This window comes from Rhincodon typus, chromosome 3 (genome assembly GCF_021869965.1).
Source record: "Rhincodon typus isolate 14 chromosome 3, sRhiTyp1.1, whole genome shotgun sequence".
Classification (NCBI taxonomy): Eukaryota; Metazoa; Chordata; class Chondrichthyes; order Orectolobiformes; family Rhincodontidae; genus Rhincodon; species Rhincodon typus.
In genome coordinates, this window is record NC_063334.1 from 106,460,159 (window position 1) to 106,483,023 (window position 22,865).

The following is a 22,865-nucleotide window of genomic DNA, read 5'->3' on the forward strand; positions in this document are numbered from 1 at the left end:
TAGACCCTTCTTCGGAAATAGCCCGAAATGTCAGCTTTCCTGCTCCTCTGATGCTGCTTGGCCTGCTGTGTTCATCCAGCTCTACACCTTGTTATCTCAGATTCTCCAGCATCTGCAGTTCCTACTATTTCTGAGACTCTGAAAAGAGACAGTTCGAACATAAGAAAATAAAAACTACATCAAAGATTGACCGTCACTCTGCAGACAATATTGTGCTAACATCACTACAAAAAAAATCAAAAGAACTAAGAGAAAAAACTCATCCCACCCCACACGGTTAGGACTCTTGAACAACAAAATTTGCTTTTCTTTGTTTATATTGTTTTCCCAAAATATTTGCGTCAAACTCTCTGTTTTTGTCTGTCTTACTCACAAATTAATGTGTTTGTGTTTGGGATTTTAAAGGGGTATATCTTAAAGACGACAGTGCTTCGAAAGGAAGGCCAACTGTAGCAAAATTCGACAGGAGCTGGGGAATGTGGATTGGGAGCAGCTGTTTGAGGGTAAATCCACATTTGATATGTGGGAGGCTTTTAAAGAGAGGTTCATTAGAGTGCAGGACAGACATGTCCCTGTGAAAATGAGGGATAGAAAGGGCAAGATTAGGGAACCATGGATGACAGGTGAAATTGTGAGACTAGCAAAGAGGTAAAAGGAAGCATACATAAGGTCTAGGCGACTGAAAACAGACGAAGCTTTGGAAGAACATCGGGAAAGTAGGACCAATCTGAAACGAGGAATTAAGAGGGCTAAAAGGGGTCATGAAACATCGTTAGCAAACAGGGTTAAAGAAAATCCCAAAGCCTTTTATTTGGACATAAGGAGCAAGAGGGTAACTAGAGAAAGGGTTGGCCCACTCAAGGACAAAGGAGGGAAGTTACGCGAAGAGTCAGAGAAAATGAGAGAGATTCTTAATGAGTACTTTGCGTCGGTATTCACCGATGAGAGGGACATGACGGATGTTGAAGTTAGGGATAGATGTTTGATTACTCTAGGTCAAGTGGGCATAAGGAGGGGGGACGCATTGAGTATTCTAAAAGGCATTATGGTGGACAAGTCCCTAGGTCCGGATGGGATCTATCCCAGGTTACTGAGGGAAGCGAGAGAGGAAATAGCTGGGGCCTTAACAGATATCTTTGCAGCATCCTTGAGCACAGGTGAGGTCCCAGAGGACTGGAGAATTGTTAGTGTTGTCCCCTTGTTTAAGAAGGGTAGCAAGGATAATCCAGGTAATTATAGGCCGGTGAGCCTGACGTCAGTGGTGGGGAAGCTGCTGGAGAAAATACTGAGGGATAGGATCTATTTACATTTAGAAGAAAATGGGCTTATTAGTGATAGGCAGCATGGTTTTGTGCAGGGAAGGTCATGTCTTACCAACTTGATAGAATTCTTTGAGGAAGTGACAAAGTTGATAGATGAGGGAAGGGCTGTGGATGTCATATACATGGACTTCAGTAAGGCGTTTGATAAGGTTCCCCATTGTAGGCTGATGGAGAAAGTGAAGTCGCATGGGGTCCAGGGTGTACTAGCTAGATGGATAGAGAACTGGCTGGGCAACAGGAGACAGACAGTTGTAGTGGAAGGGATTTTCTCAAAATGGAGAACGGTGACCGGTGGTGTTCCACAGGGATCCGTGTTGGGACCACTGTTGTTTGTGACATACATAAATGATCTGGAGGAAGGTATCGATGGTCTGATAGCAATTTTGCAGATAACTCTAAGATTGGTGGAGTAGCAGATAGTGAAGGGGACTGTCGGAGAATGCAGCAGAATATAGATAGATTGGAGAGTTGGGCGGAGAAATGACAGATGGAGTTCAATCCAGGCAAATGCGAGGAGATGCATTTTGGAAGATCCAATTCAAGAGCGAACTATACGGTAAATGGAAAAGCCCTGGGGAAAATTGATGCACAGAGAGATCTAGGTGTTCAGGTCCATTGTAGCCTGAAGGTGGCAATGCAGGTCGATAAAGTGGTCAAGAAGGCATACGGCATGCTTGCATTCATCAGACGGGGCAATGAGTACAAGAGTTGGCAGGTCATGTTACAGTTGTATAGGGCTTTGGTTCGGCCACATTTGGAATACTGTGTGCAGTTCTGGTCGCCACATTACCAAAAGGATGCGGATGCTTTGGAGAGGGTGCAGAGGAGGTTCACCAGGATGTTGCCTGGTATGGAGGGCGCTAGCTATGAAGAGAGGTTGAGTAGATTAGGATTATTTACATTAGAAAGACGGAGGTTGTGGGGGGACCTGATTGAGGTCTACAAAATCATGAGAGGTATAGACAGGGTGGATAGCAAGAAGCTTTTTCCCAGAGTGGGGGACTCAATTACTAGGGTCACGATTTCAAGGTGAGAGGGGAAAAGTTTAAGGGAGATATGCGTGGAAAGTTCTTTACACAGAGGGTGGTGGCTGCCTGGGACACGTTGCTACCGGAGATGGTAGAGGCAGGCACGATAGTGTCACTTAAGGTGTACCTAGACAGATACGTGAATGGGCAGGGAACAGAGGGATACAGATCCTTGGAAAATAGGCGACAGGTTTAAATAGACGATCTGGATCGGCGCAGGCTTAGAGTGCCGGAGGGCCTGTTCCTGTGCTGTAATTTTCTTTGTTCTTTGTTCTTAAGTTGCATAGTAATAATAAGGAATTTACTTTTGTTTACCATTTGCTATAGACAAAATCTATTGTGAATTACTTTTGTTCTGAATAGCAATCAGTCAAGCAAATCAATAATCTTGGTGGTTGAATTGGGTATGACACATTTGTGATTGTGGAATAATGGAACGCAATTGTCGCAACATTCCTCCCAACTGAATCATGACAACATCAAGAGATCCCTTGTCTGGAACAAACTGTGGAAACAACAGAGAGAATGTACAAACCTCCAAACACTGTGACAACTAAATTTTTATTTTAGCAGTTCATGACAGAATTGTGAACAGCATACTAATGCGGTGAGGTGAACTAATAATGAGATGCAAATATAAGGAATTAAGATTGTATTCACTTTTTAATGAGATTCAGAACTCGCTTTGGAAAATTTAAAGGGAAACGTGGAATCTGTTTTGAGAATCAGATTTTTTTTATTTTCCCATGTTTCTCAGCATTTCCCCCGTCACTCAAGGGTCCGGAAAATTTCATCCCCCATCTACCCAACCCTTTAAACACGATCTGTTCCACAACTGACTGAGTCTGCAGATTCCCCATTGAACTTATCAACCATTTCAGAACCCAGTGAACTGGAATGGAAGTCAGTCATCCTTAACCCCAAGGAACTGCCCAAGATGAAGAAGAACTCTGTATTCTGCCAATGGAAATTCTTCTGCCAATGGAAGTTGGCAGCTTCCATTCAAGCACTTCAGGATTGAAGTTGAATGTTTAGACAGGCCACTAATTAAAGCAAAACTAGATTATTTTCTAAAGTCTAAGTAAAATAGTTAGTTGAACTGCTTGATAATCTCACGGGGAAATGGATCAAAAAATGCAGCACCATACAAATCAATCGGTACTAAACACAACCTTCAGGCAATGCTGATAGCTGACTTCAGTCAACTCAGTTGTAGAGTTGAACTGAATTGAATTACCTTTATTGTCACATGTACTCAAATGAGTACGGTGAAAAGTTTACAAGTCTCAACTTACGGCACCATAGACCTAGGTACGTGGGGTTTGGAAATCTCGCTTGGATCCTGAATGCTAACCAGAGTCCCTTCTTGGAAAGTTCATATCTATCTATATTGGGTAAGAACATTAGCTCATTGTACAAAAATGCCTTAAGACATTGTAAAAGTTTCTTTTTGATAAAGCCATCTAGAATAAATGATCGTTTTGGAGCAATCAAAACCATTTGGCAAATTATGCTAAATGAAGGAGTTATCAGTTTTTGTTAACTGTTTATGCCCAGCCAGATCACATGGTGTTGCAAGCTTTAAGAAATCTGGTGAAATTTATTCTTTTCTAATAATTAATGTTTGTCAGGTCAGGTGTGGGGATGAGGGCAATCGTTGAAATTTACATTTAGAAACGCAGCAAATGAATCTTGATGTACAGTCATCGGTTACTTGCAGGATGATTAAAGGTGGTTTGAGATTCAGCATTATTTTAAATGTAGCACTATTATGATAAAGTTTTTTTACAGGGCAATGCTTTAACATGAATTATCATCAACACAACATACACTTTATGTGATTTCAGAATGCAGATGTCACTAAATATCCTCAAGAGACGATGAATCAATATCATGTTGACATTAGCATTACACAACATTAAAATCAGCCAGTCCAGACATTTTTACAGCTTAACTACACCAAACCATTTACAATGTTAATACTACCCTGAAGATAGTTCACCTTTATGTCCACAGACTGCTCTAGAATATTTAGTTCTTTTATGGGTACACCACAAATCAATGACAACTGGCAGCTTGAATTATGTTACTTGCCTTATCAAGTCTACCAGGTGACTCACTCTTGACAGAACAGCAATCTTCACTTTCCAATTTTTTTTCATTTTAGTGGGATTTTGACAATGTTAGAAACAATTAAAGTTAATTTCACAAATGGAAAACAACTTACTCGCTTCAAGGTCCTCCCATGTACTAGATGATGTGTGACAAAGAACACATTATCTTAAATCACAGCAGGCTTTTTAACAAGATCACTTCCTATAGGCTTCCTGTGAAGAAAGTAGCTTCCTTAAGGAAATGAATGAATGATTACTTAGCCATGCCTGAGTACATTCATATTTTTATGGTAAGAATATTGATCATTAGGTAAAAATGTCAGCTGCTAGATGAAGTGTGTTTCATAGTAAGTACAACATGAAGTAATTAACCCTCTCCCTTAGAGCTCTGTTTTCTGATTGCTTGGCACAGCAGCCGTTCAGAATGGTGGGGGGTTAGAGGTTAAAACTGTGAAAATAAACAGTCTGGACCCATTTTCCAAGTGTTGCTTGATTGTCATAAAGTGATCTTACCCAAAATAAAAAGACAAAGTCATCATATTAGTACCTGATGAAATTTACATCCTCCTTTTTGCACTGCATGTTATCTTGCACAGCGCTGGATAGTTTTTGCAAGAGAAGGCAATGATAGTAAGATCAAACAGGCTGAATTAAATAAATGAAAAAAGAAGTCAGTACTAACTGTGGATTACTATATAAATACAAAGCACAAATAAAACAGGGATAGACCTAGCTGTGCATAACGTATTACTTTTAAATTCTACCTTCATCAGAATAATGTTATGCACACATCTTCAATAAAATGGTGGTGATAAGTGCAAATTATTTTGCAAAACTATTTTGCAAAGGTAGGATTCTGCACATATTTACTCTCACAGACAAGGAGAATGTAGCCACATCAAGGCCATTCTACACCTCTTCATGAATATTTGAATGTTAATATAAGCCACAGTCGTACATGAAGTGAAAATGTCAAAACTGCTCCTGGACACAAATTGGGTGAACATTTTCTTTATAATTTCTGAAAACAATCAAGAGAGAAAAGCAGGGCTCTTAGTGTATCTTTTTCCTGCTGAATAGCACAAATACATTTTTTTCACAACAGAAATATAGGCAGAACATATTCTTGCCTAATAGCATATAATTATTAAAGGAAATTTAATTGAAAATTGTTGCACAGTGCAAATTCTGAATTTTTTTAATATTTCCAGCTTGCAAGCACACGTGGCATGAATAAAGCATTTATCCTTGTTATTATTTCAGATCAAATCACGTATGTGGCTTAAATTCTAGGGGACTTTCTGAAAACATTCCTGTGTGACCACTATAGCAACTGAAGCAAAACACATACATAGGTTTCCTGCAGCTGCCAAAACCATCAATTACATTGGCTACTTCCTTTGAAAATACTTGGCACTTGCTCCTTGAAACACTGGAGTAGTCCAAATACTAAAGCAGAATAGCTCTGTCAAACCCGGCTCAACTTGAACTTAGTAGAGGGAGTTTTTTTTTAAACGATGCTGCATATTTGAGCCAAGAGCTCCACTCATTTCGTTAAAACAAAATTTGATGGTTTGCCAGAGTAAAATATCTTTACTATTAGTAATAGAGAATTGTATTTATCCAAGGTCAGCATGTTATAATAAAAACCTGGATCTCCAGTACACTGCTCCACAGCACTGTGTGCTGGCACCAAGACTTCCACAATTCCCTGCAGAGCTAGTTCCTGATCGCAAGCGTGAGGAGTTGCTGAATTGAGGCCGAATATTTCTCTGCACAGAATAACAGAACACCCAAGCTGCTCTCACCCATCTTCTACTAGCTGACTATACAGTGGGATTGGCAGTAATCTGAGGGCTAATCTTCTATGGCAATTCTAAAATTTTCAAGTTAACTAAAAAGTCGTACATCAAACCTTTCATGAAGATAAACAAATTAAGGAATTCTTATTCCACTGTAAATTTCAGCTGAGCTCAAGAATACAGCGTTTATAAACTGGACTTTGATCTACAATTATGTTTTGCAAATCACTTTAGGCATTAAATGTAGTTTTACATCATTCTTCCTGTTTCTATAACTGTTTTACAATTCCAGTTCATTCATGCGACAAGTTTTAATATTCCTGCAAAGCTGGTTCACCTCTTCATTACGTTAAATTTGTGAGGGGTTATTAGGTGTGTAGGTTTGAACCCATTCCAAAGTTAAGCAATATGCAATTCTCTCCTTGGCAGAGTCTCAGTTCCATTTAGACTCATACAGTTATACAGCACGGAAACAGACCCTTCGGTCCAACTCATCCATGCTGACCAGATGTTCTAAACTGATCTATTCCCATTTGCCAGCATTTGGCCCTAGTCCCTCTGAACCCTTCCTATTTATGTACTCATCCAGATGCCTTTTAAATATTGTAATTGTACCAGCCTCCACCACTTCCTCTGGCTCCTCATTCCATACCATCCTCGGTATGAAAAAGTTGCTCCCCATGTCACTTTTAAATTTTTCCCCTCTAAAATTAAACCTTTGTTCTAGCATCAGGTCATAAGCGTCACTGATTCCAGAATCAGGCTTCAATTGCATTACAACTGCCGTACACCGAAACCCAGCTCTATGTGTGCAACGTCAATTGCATCATCTAAATACAACATTGCTGTTCAAACCACAAATCAAAGGAGTGCACAACAATACAAAAGATGGTTGCATATGGTAGCCATTTGCTTTTTGATTTACTGAAGCTTGTTTTGTAAATTATAAAATAAATACAAACAATTTAACAGAATCAACTTCTAGTCACTAATTCCCTTACATATACCGACTGTTTCAAAATAAAGGAGTTTCAATTGGTGACAGATCAGTTCCAAGATCTGTAATTCTACACTAAAGTATCAAATGTACAGTAGACACTGTGTGTAAAACTTCCTCACAAAACACATGAATAATGGGTAAAAGGGGCTGCAAATCTGCACGCTGCAGAAAAATTCATTAATTCTTGGGATGACAAAGAAATTGAAGCCTTTGTTAATACAAAATTAATGTAAAATCCTTAAAATCCACAGAGCGCTGCCATGCTGCCATGGCAACAGATTACATCTTGTTATTAATTACTGCTTTTCTGTAAAACCAATATATGTACAATCAATTATGACATTTTGGCTGCGATTATTTTAGAAGATTCCAATTTGTATCTCACTAGCAAGTCAAAATACAGGTTATACATTAATCAGATTCATATATGTTATCACTCATCCACTCATTGAGTTACAATAGCATTGTGACAAACCTAATTGCTCCTACCCCAAAGCAGAAAATTAGCCCACAAACCTGAAGTCAGATAACCCCGTGATGCAGAAGAAATAAAAGCAGGTGGGAAATGCTTGTGCAAACGGTAGTCCTTTTCGCTGCGGGACCTAATGCGGTCTGAGGCCCGGTCTGAAAAATCCGAGCTAGGCCAGGCCCGTCGTAAGGTTGTACTCCTTGTTTTCTTCATTTGGAGGCTACATGCGTCTAATCCTTTAGCAATGTGAATCGGGTTCCATATCTCTTGCTGTGCTCTATTCGATTAGAAATAAGCCAACGTGCTGGAAGAATTAGCAAATATTCTGGTACTGCCTCCTCCACATCGTGAACTGCAGGCTTGTTCCTATACCTTGACTGATCCAATTTTACACACATCCCACAATGCATTACACTTCATTTAAAATTGCCACTGCTTATAGTTTCCAGCTTCACATAAGAAAAAAAAGGCACATAATGTGGCTTCTCAGCCAAAGAACAGGCAGCGATTTGCAGCGTGAAAAGCCTTGGGATCTCAGACAATAGCTCAATTCAGCATAGGAGCACTTGGCTAACTGTGAGCCAGAAAACAAAAGGCCCAAACAAATTAGAAACCCAGCCTTGGGTTTTGACCCCAACAGTACACCCAGGAACTGTAGAATGCAACGTCAATCCCCTCTGTCACAAGATTAGAATAATGCTTTGATGACAGCGAAAGTGGTCTTCTGCCGACAACAAAATCCAATCAGTGGAAAAGGATGAGCAGAATACATAAATCAGAAACCAATCTCCAGTTCAAAAGCCCTGCAGCTGCTTTCACATAAAGAGGTTGTAAGCGTATGTCTGTCCGCAGCTGAGGATTAGAGTTCCTGCAGGTATCTGTGAAGCAATCTATTCCTGAGAGATACGCAAGTAACGAAGACCCAACGTCATAGCCATATTTTCTTTCACTCTTCTCAGAAATTTCTCAGAGACTGGTCTCCACTTTTCGGTGTGGACGAGAAAAGCTGGACTGCAAGTGGTTCCAAATGTTTAGCTTTCAAATTTTGTTAAGCGTAGAGTCGAGTCTGCTGTGTTGCTCTGGCTGCTGTACTGATGAATGGCTCCCTGCTTCTGAATACAGTGAACAGCTATTGAACGGCAGGAAACGAGTCAGCCACCCAGTCCCATGCTAATCAAGGAGCTGTCTTATGTCAGACGCACTGATTCCGTCAAGCTTCGCAGTTTTAATGTACAACCCTCAGGCCCACTGCTAACCTGGCCAGATTCCAAGAGCTATAATCAGAATTAGTGTATTTACATCTAAAACTGCATATCTTAGGGTGGCCCAAAGTGCATCATAAACAGAGCCTTTTGATGCTAAAGTACTGCTGGTAGTGTGTCTTTCTAATCAACATTTATTTGTTAAAAAACAGTCTGCCAAGACATGGAAGGCAGGTCAGCTCATGCAACAGCTGTAATAGACTTCTGACACTAGAAAGTTATTAAATTCATCTGTAATAGCAGTTGAAACAGAAACAATAACTACATACTGGCTGTTAACAACTGACACAACTACCCTCAAGTTTGCAATATCAACAAGCTCAGTTTCGGATCAGCTGTTTTCTGGCACGTAAAATCATTCAGTGCTATAAAAGAGTGGAACACAAGGGGGAAAGCTGCAACAGATGCAACTCTATACTTGCACTGCACTGTATAGCAAAGCTCTTGTGAAAAATTAATCAATCATAGTTAGCCCGTCTACTATAACGTGAGAAATAGCTTGACACATTGATTATAATTAAGTGCTTTCCCGCAAATTTATGAGACACAAAGAGAAAGAAATCAAACAAAGACTGACCAGTAGAAAATGTCCTGGAAACAGTGATGTCTCCTATCCTCTGAGTACAAAAATAAGCAATGGAAAAGTGAACAGATTTCAAATTTGTTAGATGCACTTTGTTGAGAAAGAGAAAGAGAAATTGAGAGGGTGTGGGGGCTGGTGGTGAGAAGATTTAATATTTTTGTTGAAATTTACTCCAAGGAACAGGATGGGGAATTCTTTCCCAAAAAGGAAGGGTGTACTGGCAGGATTCCATTTGGGCTGAGAGACTATCATACATTAAACTGTGAATTTAATATTTACAAAAAAATCATATTTATTTTAAAATTCAGGACAAGTATTTTCATTCACAGCTTTCGGGCGGAATGCTTGAAACAACAAATGTTCCAACTCACCAACTGTCCTTTAACTTTATGTGTTGATATTTAATTGCAAACAGCCACAAAATCACAGCTACCTCATAGTTACAGATGAAGAATTTAAAAAGCACTTGACCAGCTCCAGATTAACTGCACCAACAGAATTAATCAGAAACTTGAATTTTCTTTATTGAAAAGATGGCAGGAAACAAGGTTTTCCCATGAAAATGTGAATCTTGTTGTGGAAATTTGGCACATCTTATTTCATGCATTGAAAAAGAATGCAGATCCCATTTTCCACTTTTTTTTGGAAATTCACTAACAAAGAATGATCACTTCACAATGGGGAGGGGATTGGGTGAGGAATGACTGCATGAACCTAAGACAATTAAAACAGACTTGGCATAAAATTCACACAGGATTTCAATGATGTTAGGGAAACTACCAAAGATAGTATTCAATTGCCAAGCCAAGACAGCTACGCCAAACAGGGCCCCAGGGGCTCTAAGTGCTTTCTGAAAATTGAGAAGAGGGTGGTCCATCTCCTCAGCTTGAAATGATCTGCACCAGCCTCCATTACTAATTCTGGCAAGATTCTTTGTAATCACAATGCTTTCTTATGACAGTACTGTATAATGCTAGAATTGACCACTTTTAAAGAAAGATGAACCATTCTCTGAATGTTGATTTGAATGTTCATAAAAATGTTTGAAATTACATCTGCAGACATGTATATGTTTACGTAACATTTGTACTGATTTTGTGATTTGGGGAAAAATTTGATGAACAGGAGCCACCTAAAACCCTCGGAGAATCAGCACAACAAGCAAGGCAAAGTCCATATGTTAATTCAGCAAATCCCAGCACAGAGTCTGAGGAACCAACTTCACCACAAGGAGCACGTACTGCCTTAACAAGAATATAATGGAAGATATGACATTGCAAGCACTTTCAAACACTTTAAGGAGCAATAGTCATAAATACACAATGCTAATGTTCAGTTTCAGATGCAAAGTGCTGAATTTTCCCATTTGTGGAGCATAGAAGATGATTAACCTTCACCCTGCATTGCTATATTGCGTTTCATCCAGGACACTGCACTCACCCAGGCTGTTGTATCCATGGGTGGAACTTGGCTGCTCCCTTGACATGCGAAATGGCAATAAATGTGAAAAACTACGAGGGAAGTGAAAAATCAGAATCTTGACATAGGGGAACATCAAGGGTTGAAGGGTTGAACGGCAATTGCATCGCGCTGATGAATGGTATTTGCATCTTATTAATAAAGCAAATTGTCTCATTTCTATGCAAATTGCAATTCTTCCCTCCATACCCTAGAAACTAGATGATGCTAATTCCCAAAATGATGTAAGGACATGAGGAGACATTTCTTCACCCAAAAAGTGGTGAGCCTGTGGAATTCATTACCACAGGAAGTAGTTGATGCCAAAATATTGAATGTATTCAAGAAGTGCCTAGATATAGCACTTGGAGCAAATGGGATCAAAGGTTATAGGGAGAAATCAGAATTTGGCTATTGAGTTGGACGATCAGCCATGGTCAGAAGAATGGTGGTGCAGGATTGAAGGGCCGAATGGCCTCCTCCTGGTCCTAACTTTTATGTTTCTATGATAGACAGAGCTGGGGGCAGCTGCTCACTACATGCTACTCTAGGCCTTCATCCAGCATAATGTCTTTGCTTGTTCCATTGACACCATCTTCCTCAACGCTTCATCCAACAAGTCAGTATCAACAAACCACCAGCCTCACCACATCATTGTACCTATTCTTGGACAACTCACACTTCACTTCAGCCCTTCAGGACTTCACTTTGGAGCTACTGCACACTTTTGTCTTGCATGCTTTTACTTGGTTGCTTTGCGTGAAGGGGCACACATTTATTTCATGCATCTATACAGGATGCATATTCTAGCTCCCAACTTCATTTCCTAGTGTTCTTTCATTTTGCATTTACTCGGATGCTGCCAGCTTCTGTGGCTGGCTTTGCTTTTTAGCATAGAGAGATAGGCAGGCAGCTTGTCACAGTTCAGAGCACTGAAAAGTCAATGGGGAGAATATGCTGCTGTACAGCACCATGCTAGATTAATGTCACACCTATAGCATGTGGCAGCAGCTCATATGGCAAAGATACTGCATGTACAGGTTAATAGCTATATGGGAAAGTCAAAGGGGACCAGTCCTTAGTGGCATCAAGGGGGACTATGATCAGTCAGGGGGCACCTCATTTGATTCTAATCCAGGGGTTTGGCCATAGACAGGGCCCTACAGGTCAAGGGCAATCAGTCCAGGGATTTCAGGCCGGTCAGTCAAGGTGTTGTGGAAACATCCATTCTCCTGCTGTGAGACAAAGAGATGGGCTGAGTATAGTGACAGTGGATGGAAGACCAGTTAGCGGTGATGCAGGAAGAAGTGGCATGTATCGACTGATTGAGTAGGAAGCACAGAGGCCAGAAGGGATTAGTAGCTTGGGAACATGAGGTTGGAGAAAGTCACTGAGTGGACACGATGCACGCAATAATCAGTTTCCTTGAGCCTTGGTGAGATGTGTGTGCAGTGGCAGAGTCAGAGTGAGTGGTGACCCTGTGAGTATGAGGTAGCAGAGAGAAAATGGAGGCACTCACTATTGTGGATCACAGAAGATCATTAACCTTCACCATTAAGGTTTTTGAGTAGATTTGTAGCTCGGACTGTGGATGTTGTGGTTGGTAGGCTCGCCGAGCTGGTTTGTTGCTCCATTGTTTCATTACCCTGCTGGGTAACGTCATCAGTGCAGCCTCCGACCATTACTCCTATGTACTCCTACGACTACTGGGCATCAGAGTAGCACACAAACCCACATCAACCCTACGCCAACTGCTAACCCAAACCAAAGACCCTGCGCTGCTATCTCAGTTCAGGCTGGCTGAGTTTGGTGGTGTGGCCTCCTTTGCCAATTAGCATGAAAAGCACCGCCTTCCTCTCCACCATCCTGTCTACCAGCATGTCCAGGTCCTTGTTGGTTGAACAAAGATGCTAAGTTGCCTATCTGGACCATTTCATTTGGGATAATGATGCAGGACCACATTGTGACGGGCAGTTCCTGGCCTACATTGGTGTGCAGCTAGTGTTTATATATGTAGCACCAGCAGCAGTGAGCACTTCCATGTCTCCTGCCACACAATTCCTCAGGATGGGCACCATGGAGGCCGGTTGCCCAATTAATTAGGTGAGAAAAATCACCGGGGCAATGGAGAGCTGGCTGCAAGGAATCACACTTGAAAATCAATTTTCTAAAAAAATGAGAAAATTCAGACCTACATTTTTTTGAGTGAGATTCACAAAAGTTGAAGAAGGTGAAGAAAACCTTAGATGAGGGCCCAGGGAAACAAGCAGCAAGCTGCTGTTGCTACTTAAATCTTAAGGGAAAATCAGAAACTTTTTCTTAATGCAAGGTTCTGACTTTTTTCGTTTTCCCTGTATTTCTTAACATTTCTCTTCATTGTTCCCAAATCTCTTAAGGAAGTGGAACATTGCACCCATATCTCAGATCGTCAAAATGGAATATAGCAATTGCAGAAATGTACCCTGAAAGTTGTGTTATGAGGTATGAGAAAGCAATGCCTTGATCTGAAACTTCCAAGGACTGACACCTTTCACTCAACTTACCCGTCTTCCTGCCACCCTAACACCTCACCCAAATACCTTAACACCTTATCTACTGTACTCTCTCCACAGCTTGTCAAAATGCTTTGGGACCTTTAACCCCAGTAGATGGCAATTACCACTATGAAAAGAAAGAGTTGTTCTTTGAGAATAGGTCAGAGATTGGGAATTATGTGTCAAGTAACTCACTTGCAGACACCCAAAAGCCTGTCTAAAATTTACAACACAAGTTCTACATTTTCTAAATATTCAAAAATCTAAAGAGGAGGAATGGGCAGGAATATTGGGAGAGGGTGGAGAAGAAAGGAAAAGAAAAAGAGAGGCAATGGCCTAGTGGTATTATCACTAGCCCATTAATCTAGAAACTTGGCTAATGTTCTGGGGACCCAGGTTCAAATCCTACAATGGTACATGATGGAATTTGAATTCAATTAAAAAACAAGAATGTGGAATTAAAGACTAATGATGACCATGAAACCAATGTCAATTGTTGGAAAAACCGATCTGGTTCCTTAATGCTCTTTAGGGAAGAAAACCTGACGTCCTTGCCTGGTCTGGCCTACGTGTGACTTTAGACCCCCGGCAATATGGTTGACTGTTAGGGATGGCCAACAAATGCTGGCCTAGCCAGAGATGTCCATATCCCATGAGTGAATTAAAAAAGGAAAAGTTGCCATAGTCCCAGAGGACCATAAGGCTGCTCCCTCATTACAGAAAGACAACTGGTGGAGATTTAACCTGAGGGTCACCATGCCTTAGGCAAGGATTGAGAAGGTACAGCCTTCATACTGACCTCAATGGTACAGGATTTGAACCCACGCTGGTGTTACTCTGCATCACAAACCTGTGGTGGGTTTGCACGTATATGAATGCATACGAAACATAGTAATCATTATAAACAGCATGAGACTGCTCCATGAACTCATTGACTGTGTTACACCAACTTCTACAGCAAAGTGTTCCTTTATCTGTGAGTACATTTCCTTTAATGCGCAGTTGTTAGTGAGCACATTATTTTACCATTTAATAAACATGCAAGTGTTTTGATTCCTGCACATAAAACTCTCATTCCTGGCACATAGACAAAGGTATCATCTCCATCCCTACAAGTGGGTGAAGGCATGTGAAATAAAGTGATATGAAAACAAAACAGACTCATGACTTTAGAAGTATTCCACATGATCACAGCAGATACTGCTTCAGTAAGGTCACTGATGAGATGCAGGTACTGTGCATTGTATGAACACTGACATGAATAGTTCAGCTGAATGGAATAAATTCTGTGTAATTCTACTTAAACTGTCCATTGTTATGTGTACCACGGGAACATTACCTGCAGAACTGAGTAACTTTGAACTTTGAACTGAATAAATTTGAAGCACTGATGAGGAGTACTCATTGAACATTGAAGAAAATTTGTGGCTTGTCACTTTAACAGCTGGAAATGTAGTCACCAAGCATTCAGCACTGTTTAAAATTAGAGCTTGGATTAGGTGGTTGGTGAATAGCATGCGTGCTTATTTTACAGCAGCTGTTACTGTAACCAGCTGAATAATTTCTTCATCCTGAAGCAGGTTGAGAGAGGAATAACGCCAACATTTTAAAGCCTGCTGCTGATTAATAGTGATGGCAAGTAAGGAAATTGACTGGAATGTTCCGCTCCAGGCAGAAAATCATAGGATTTGGCTGGAGAGTCCGCACAGCATCGAATCACTTCGCCTAACTATGTTAAAGCATTTTACTTTTCATGGTATAAAGCTCCTGTCGTTGAAAAATTGCATCTGATAGTTAAGGTTACAAATACCATGGGAGATCAGTTGATACAGATAACAATCCAGCATCTAATATGGCCACAAATGTCATACTGAAAGAGTCTGTACTTGCTCCCTGTTGATTCAAATAGCATCCTGACAAAAGAGCAAAAAGGTACAAATCAACTGATATCAATCCCTGAATATGGAACATCTTCAAAAAAATAGGAAAGAAGCCACTCATTTCCTAGAATTTTTTTTTCTAACCTGGAGCTAGGGATTTTGCAAACATCTGCCAATCCATTAACCTCTCTCAATGACACCAAATTAGATTGACCTTAGATGGTTTTTAGCACACTTCAAAGCACATTTACAAAATTCATTATATTTTGAATCATTGTCACTATTGTAATCAGTCACCACTTTGTATATTTCAAAGTCCCACAGGCAGCATTGAAGGTACAGTTGAGCTGTTGGTGTTAGTGAATTTAAAGATCCTGGCCACAGTATTCCGTTGCAAAATTAGTCTGCAGAATGCACACACAATTTTGATGCTGATCACAGCAGATACTGTTTCAGTAAGGTCACTGGTGTAGTGCAGGCACTGTGCATTGGAAGTATGCAGACAGCCAGAGGTCAGTCCACATTTAACGCTGAACTGACGCCAGTAGTGCCATTTTTAAGCTAAAAACTCCAGCTAACACTGTCTCCTATACATGCACAGCTGACTATGCATTCAGTAGCAGGAAGCACCCCTCACCAATACTATTTAAAGGAATCATTAGTTACTTTCAGAATAGTTGTGGATTGATGTTTTCCGGCTGCTGCTTAGTTTCTCCAAATGTTTGGTAGTTTGTACTGCTATTTTAAAGTTGCTTTCATCCACATGCTGTAGTATGGCACATGGTGAAGGGCATCGTTCGGACTTCAGTTTTTGTGCTCAGATCTCTTGCTTACAAACATAGGCGCTTTGTCAGGGGGAGATCATGTCTAACAAATTTAACTGGATTTCTTGCACAGGTGAGTATATGAGGGTAACGCAGTTGATCTAGTCTATGTGGACTTCAGTAAGGCTTTTGACAAGGTCTCACATGGCAGCTTGGTTAAGGATCCTGGCTAGTTTGGCAGATTGATTCCAAAATTGGCTTAGTGGCAGGAACCAGCTTTTGTGACTGGAAGCCTGCAGCCAGTGGTGTATTACAAGGTGGGTGTTGGTTCCTTGCTTTTTGCAGCATATATTAATGATCGAGACAATGATGATAATAATAAGAATAATCATCATCATCCAAACAATAGGCTTATTCAGTAAGTTCACAGACGACATGAAAATTGGAGGTGTGGTAAATAATGGGGAGGAAAGGCCTAGACTACAGGACAATATAGAAGACTTGGTCAGGTGGGTTGAACAGTAGCAAATGGAATTTAATGCTGAAAAATCTGAGGCAATGAATTTTGAGAGGACTAATGAGGCAAGGGAGCACACCATGAATAGTATGACCTGAGAAAGTCAGAGGGACCTTGGTGTTCATGTTGAAGGCAGCAGGATAGTTAGATTAGGTGGTTTAGAAGACATGTGGGATACTTGCTTGTATTCCTCAAGGCGCTGAATATATCGCAATATATGATGCGCAATGTATATAATGTCAGTTAGGCAACAGCTGGAGTACTGTGTGCCGCTCTAGGAAGGATGTGATTGCACTAGAGGGGATGCAGAAGAGATTCACCAGGATGTTTCCTAGGTTGCAGTGATTCAACCATGAGGAAAAACTAGATAGGCTGTTGATGTTTTCCTTAGAGCAAAGGACACCGAGGAGGAGTCTGATAGAGGTATACAAAGTTCTGAGGGGCATAGATAGGGAAGATAGGGAGAAACTTTTCCTCTTGGTAGACCCTTTGGTCTTTTACTTATAAATTCTGTGTCTGATACCACCTCTCTCACTAACACCTGACGAAGTGGCGAGGCTCCAAAAGGTTGTGTTTTCAAATAAACCTGCTTCAAACTATAACCTGGTGTTGTGTGATTTTTGACCTTCCCCATCCCAGTCCGACACTGGCACCTCCACATCATGGTCATGATTAATCCAGTGACAGTGACCACCATCAGCTCCATCAGGATAAGATCATGAAGCCATGTCCATCCCCCAGTAAGGTGCTACTGCCTGCAGTTATGTGCCTTCTTATCCTGTCAGAGAGAGAAACATTTGCCAGAAAGGGTGGTCCAAAGTGTTTGGTTTAAGTGGCTATTGTGGTCATATGGACATGAAGCTTGCAGGTGTGCTAAGTTTGTGGGGGTGATGTTAGCTATGAGATGTGGTTGATAAAAATTGTTGGTAGGTGATCTATAGGGGGTGTATGCTTTAAGCACTGCAGTTGATTAGTTGTGATACTTAAGAGTACATTTACAAATGTTGAAAACTCAAGTGAGGTCACTGAACTTTGTACTGCATCCTGGAGTTTGGGTCTAGATGGCTGGATAGATCACCACATTTCTCTCCCCACTGCCTCTGGTGAGATGATGTGGATGGCTTCCTGGTCTCCTCACCCAAAGTCTAAGTTTAGCTCAGCATTGCAAAATATCAGTGTAAATTCTTTGGCTTCTTGCACAATAGTTCAGTGTTTAATTTGCTCGTACACTTGCGCAACCGTTTCAGCATCTCCTTCAGGAAGAATGCACTTTCCCTTTAAAAGGTAGAGAGTAGCTGTAAGTAGTGCAGGCTGGTTTGAGGTATTCTGAAGAAGTGTCATATGACCTGAAAGGTTAATTTTTTTTCTCTTTCTGCTGCCAGGCCTACTGAGTTTGTCTAGCAACTTCTGTTTTAGTTTAAAGTGGTGCTACTTCTCACAATTCTGCAAACTTTGCTCTAGTGCAACTGTATACACTGGGGGCAGACGACATTTAATTGAGCAGAAGGTTTGCGGACATTAGAAGCAATGGATGCAGGTTAATTGCACATAACAATTCTTGTGCAGGTTTTCTGGGCTAACTGAGTTTAGTGACCATCATGTTGATTAGGTTAGAAGTCACACGACACCAGGTTATTGTCCAACAGACTGGCACCTCCACAAGATCATTCTGATTCACTATTTTATCCTGGGTGGACACGTTGCTCTTGGATATGGAGACCAGAGGCTACACAATAGTTATTTAAACACTCAACAAAGCTGTCAAGACTGGAAGGCCATCTAACCCCTTGAACCAGTTTCCATAAGACCATAAGATATAGGAGCAGAATTAGGCCACTCAGTCGTTTGAGTCTGTTCCATTATTCGATCATGACTAATATGTTTCTCAACTCCATTCTCCTGCCTTTTCCCAATAACCCTTGATCCCATTATTTCATGCTATTCAATGAGATTCTGATTGCTATGCCTAACTCCAAATACCCACTTTTGTCCCACTGCCCTTAATATTCTTAATAAGAGATTTCAAGATTGATCAATGGTAATACCAGCTCCCTTTTTTACTGCATTATCCAAAGCAGGTGGCAGAGTGCTGAATCCATGTAAAATGAAACCATACCGGCCGGAAACAAATTCCTTCATATTCTCAGGGATAATGCTGAATTGCCGTAGCAGATCATCGAATACCTTATGGTGAGAGGTAAGTAACTTTCCTTCAAAGGTTGGATCTCTGGACTTCCACCTGTGTCCCACTCAGCAGTACATGGAATGGTCTTCTGTTTCTGCCAGAACCCTGGGAACTAGACAAACGCCCTAGTTAAGTGCCCTACGAAGACAGCTGAGTCTCTGTGAATCTTGGTCCCAGGCTAATTCTCCATCCCTCTCCTCCTCTCCTGAGAACATTCTTCCAAATTATTTATATGGACTAGATTTGGATAAATCAGTCCCTTTTCCTGTCAAACTCTCCTACCTGAATCTACCATGAACAATGTCTTGGGTTAGTAATCAAAACAAATTGTACTTGCACAGAATTAAATGCTAATCTGATTAAAGCATACTCGCCAAATATGTCCAGTAGAAACACAAACAACACAAAAATGGCTTAACAGGGAATTTAGAGATTAACTTGTTAGACCTCAATTCCAATAACTGCCATAAAGAAAACCTTTGGAAACACTTTGCACTATTGAGAAATGTATCAGTGGAAAACAGATTTTTCGCCACAGGCCACATGAAGCTTTCAAAATCAAGCTGTGTGTTCTGCATTCAGGCACTCTTATGACACCATCCTACTTCAAATAAGCAAGCTGACAGAAAACTTGGTAAACATGTTAGTGAGGGATTAGCAATGAAACAAACAAATAAGTGAAATGGGACAAGCTTTGGCTCCAAAGTGCTAATCTGGACTGGGCCGATTAAGATTGTTTTGGAGGACTCAGAATTTGCCCCTAATATGTCTCTAAATTAGGCTCCATTGTTTAGTATTTAGAAAGACTAATTTCTGTTGGAGAAATGTTATGTTAACATAGTTTTCTTGTTTCATTAACAAGGGACAGGAAAATCAGAGGGTTAGCCACTTGTCCATCCTTTGCAGCTTTAAAACAAGCTGAAGGTCTTTTAAACATGAATTTAAACAATAATCGGAAGTAGAAGAAAATATTTTATAGAGTGGCAAATATAAGCACAATACACAAATCCCAGAACCCCCAACTGATTCACTAGTTCTTTCCTTTAAATTTATGTTTCACTTTCAAGTTGTACATGATACAAAAATTGAAGGATCATTAATTTTGTGATATAGGATCTGTAAGAAAGCCAAGTCATGACATCCAGCCTGAGAAATTATTGAATTATTTTTGACAGTATTACAGGAAATTCCATCTTCCAGATATCAAGTTGCTTATCAACAATAAGACCATTGTTGTCAGGAATTGCTAGATTTCAATGATTCAACACTCCCATAGGTGGTGACAGACAGATAGCCTGTTGCAATTTTTATAATAATATTTATCATCAGGCTCTTTCATGATATTGACATTTTTTATGTGAGGATTTTTTTGTAATGTAAGCTAAATTCCTAAAATTATATTTACTCATTGATTCACTTAACTTCTTGAGCAAATGGCCACAAAACCGAAATAAAAGCTAACACAGTCTCTGCACTGGTGGCTGTGTGTATGTGAAATTGAGTGACTGTGTTTTTTCTTCGTCTGCATCCTTTTCTTCTCCACAACTTGCACTGTGTGCAAGTGTCTGGGGGAGCCAGGAACTCAGAACCCAGTTGTGGAAGCAAAGACCGGAAGGAATAACATAGACCGAGGGGGACGCCAAGGTTGAAGGCGCAGTCAAAGGCCAGGATCAGGTATGGGGCCAAAATCTGACAGCAGGAGAAAAGGCTGGGACCGGGAGCAAAGGCCACTAAGAGTAAAACTGACTCTTAAGCATTGCAGCCTGGAAGCTCGTCGTGATGGGTGAGGGAGAAACAGCAGTTCTTGACACTCTTGCACCACTGTGTGTGAGTATCCAGAGAACCACTGTTCTTGTGCATCCAAAAGGACAAAGGCACAGCTGGAGTTGCAGCAACGGAAGAAGGGTAAAAACAAAAGGTGTGCCTTTAAACCACCTGCACCTTGTTTATCAGAAGAGATTGAGGGGGCTAGAGACGTGAGAAGAATGTTTAGATATACATACACATTGTTTCTCAAAGGAACACCATCCCTAGATGGGGCAAGGAGTGAGCAGGCATAGAAACTCCCCTAGGCAGGGCTACATCACTCCCAAACAATGGACATAGCTGCCTTCCAACCAGAAGAATAATCTATTGAGATAGCCCACAGCATTCAGTCAAATGGGAGGAAAGTGCTCAGTGCTGCTGTTGCTCTCCCAAGTCTACAGGAACTGCTGTCTCTCCCTCACCCATCACGATGAGTTGCCGGGCTGCACTGCTTAAGAGTCAGTTTAACTGTTAGTGGCCTTTGCTTCCGGTCCCAGCCTTTTCTCCTGCTCTCAGATTTCGGCCCCGTACCTGATCCTGGCCTTTGCCTGCGCCCTCAACTTTGGCGTCCCCCTCGGTCTATGACATTCCTTTTGGTCTTTGCTTCCGCAGTTGGGTTCTCAGGTCCTGGCTCTCCCAGCCACTCAAAACCTGCCTCAGTAGGGCCCTCTATGTGTGAGCATCTGATTTGATGCTATTTCCGACAGAATGGAGATTGAGCAATTTGTGTTATTCACTGGTGGGATGTGGGCATTGCTGGTAAGGCCAGCATTTACTGCCTGTTCCTAGTTGCCCTTGGTGGTGGTGGCCAGATTCATTCTGGTTTAGTAATGGCAAAATAGCCGCTTGTGCAAGTATGCTGTGACTAGTAACTTATAACACTAGTCCCAGCATGCATGCACTGAGGCCATTTTGATGGCCATGTTTGCATTCATATTAATTACTCCGATCAACATCTATGTTTTCAGCCCCACTGGGGCCACAGATACTATCATGGCCTCTCCAATGATAGTGAGCTCCATCTTCTCCTTCAGTGTGAGGACATGTAGCTGTGTAAGTTCCCCAACCAGATAAATATTGCTGACTCTTCCTTAAGCCAACTTGCCCTGCAAGAAAGAGAGTAATGTGGCAATGAATGTGGCGCTTATGTGGCTGTCTGGTCCAACTGACTTCACAGTGACCGCCAGTAGGGCCTCCTGGTTCTTTGGGAAATGAACCTCTCTCCATCTCAGTGTACCAAGGCCTCGAATGCTACATCAGAGACCATTCTATACCAAACAGTGCCATTCCTGCACCTTAAAACCATCTTACAACTCTGTCAGATCACAGGTCACAGTCCTAGAAGACTAGCTTGAACTTGTGCTAGCCTGTATATGCATTTCCATTTCAAAATTTAGCCAAACAATTGTGAGTATATCATTGGTTGCGGCTGCAATCATGTAAATGAGCACATAGGACGTATTGGGTGTGACATGCACCACAACAAAAGGTGTGGGCTAATTGTGCATTGCAATCCCTGGTCTATTTTTGGCAGCTCTCTAACTTTTACTCCAAAGGGTTGGCAAAACCAACCTCATGATAGATAAATCATCAGGGAGCAGAAACCTTAATGAGGGTCGGAATTTTCAAGCTGTAAGGAGATTTTTTGTGCATTGGGTTCTTGTATTTACTGCATTATCAAATGCAGCCCCAGTGATTTTGAAATGGGCCAGCTTCCAGTTCTCATCAGCTCTTTGTAAAACAACTGTATAATCTGACATCTAATGTACGAAAGAACCCATGGACTGGATCAAACCAAGGAAAACTCCTCAATTATGCGAAAAAAACAAAGAACTGCAGATTCTGGAAATCAGAAACAAAAACAGAAATTGCTGGGAAAGCTCAACACCAGGCAGCATCTGTGGTGAGAAAGCAGAGTTAATGTTTTGGATGCAGTGACCCTTCCTTAGACCTGACCGGGCTAAGAAAAGATTGATATATGCTGATGATGGGGTAGAGAGCGGGGGCAGGAGTAAATAATAGGTGGGGATAGACCCCAAAGAGAGAGAGAGTGAAAATCAGGTGGGCAGACAAAGCAGAGGGTAAAGGTCAGCCTGGAAGAGTGAATAGCTGCTAATGGGGACCATTAGTAGCTGACAATG

The 22,865-nt window shown here is 41.2% G+C and overlaps 1 protein-coding gene across 2 annotated transcripts in view; it reads right to left on the reverse strand.

The window, feature by feature from the left end:
* Positions 1 to 22,865, reverse strand: part of LOC109928509 (storkhead-box protein 2) — a 292,089-nt gene that overhangs the window by 114,290 nt on the left and 154,934 nt on the right. The window contains exon 1 of one of the 2 annotated variants that reach the window (XM_048595325.1): positions 7,783 to 8,228. The exons of the other annotated variant lie outside the window; for it this stretch is intronic. Within the exon in view, the coding sequence (XP_048451282.1) occupies positions 7,783 to 7,948 (166 nt within the window). The 5' untranslated portion in view covers positions 7,949 to 8,228. Of the gene's footprint in view, positions 1 to 7,782; positions 8,229 to 22,865 lie in introns of those variants that run through there. 2 annotated transcript variants of the gene reach the window in all.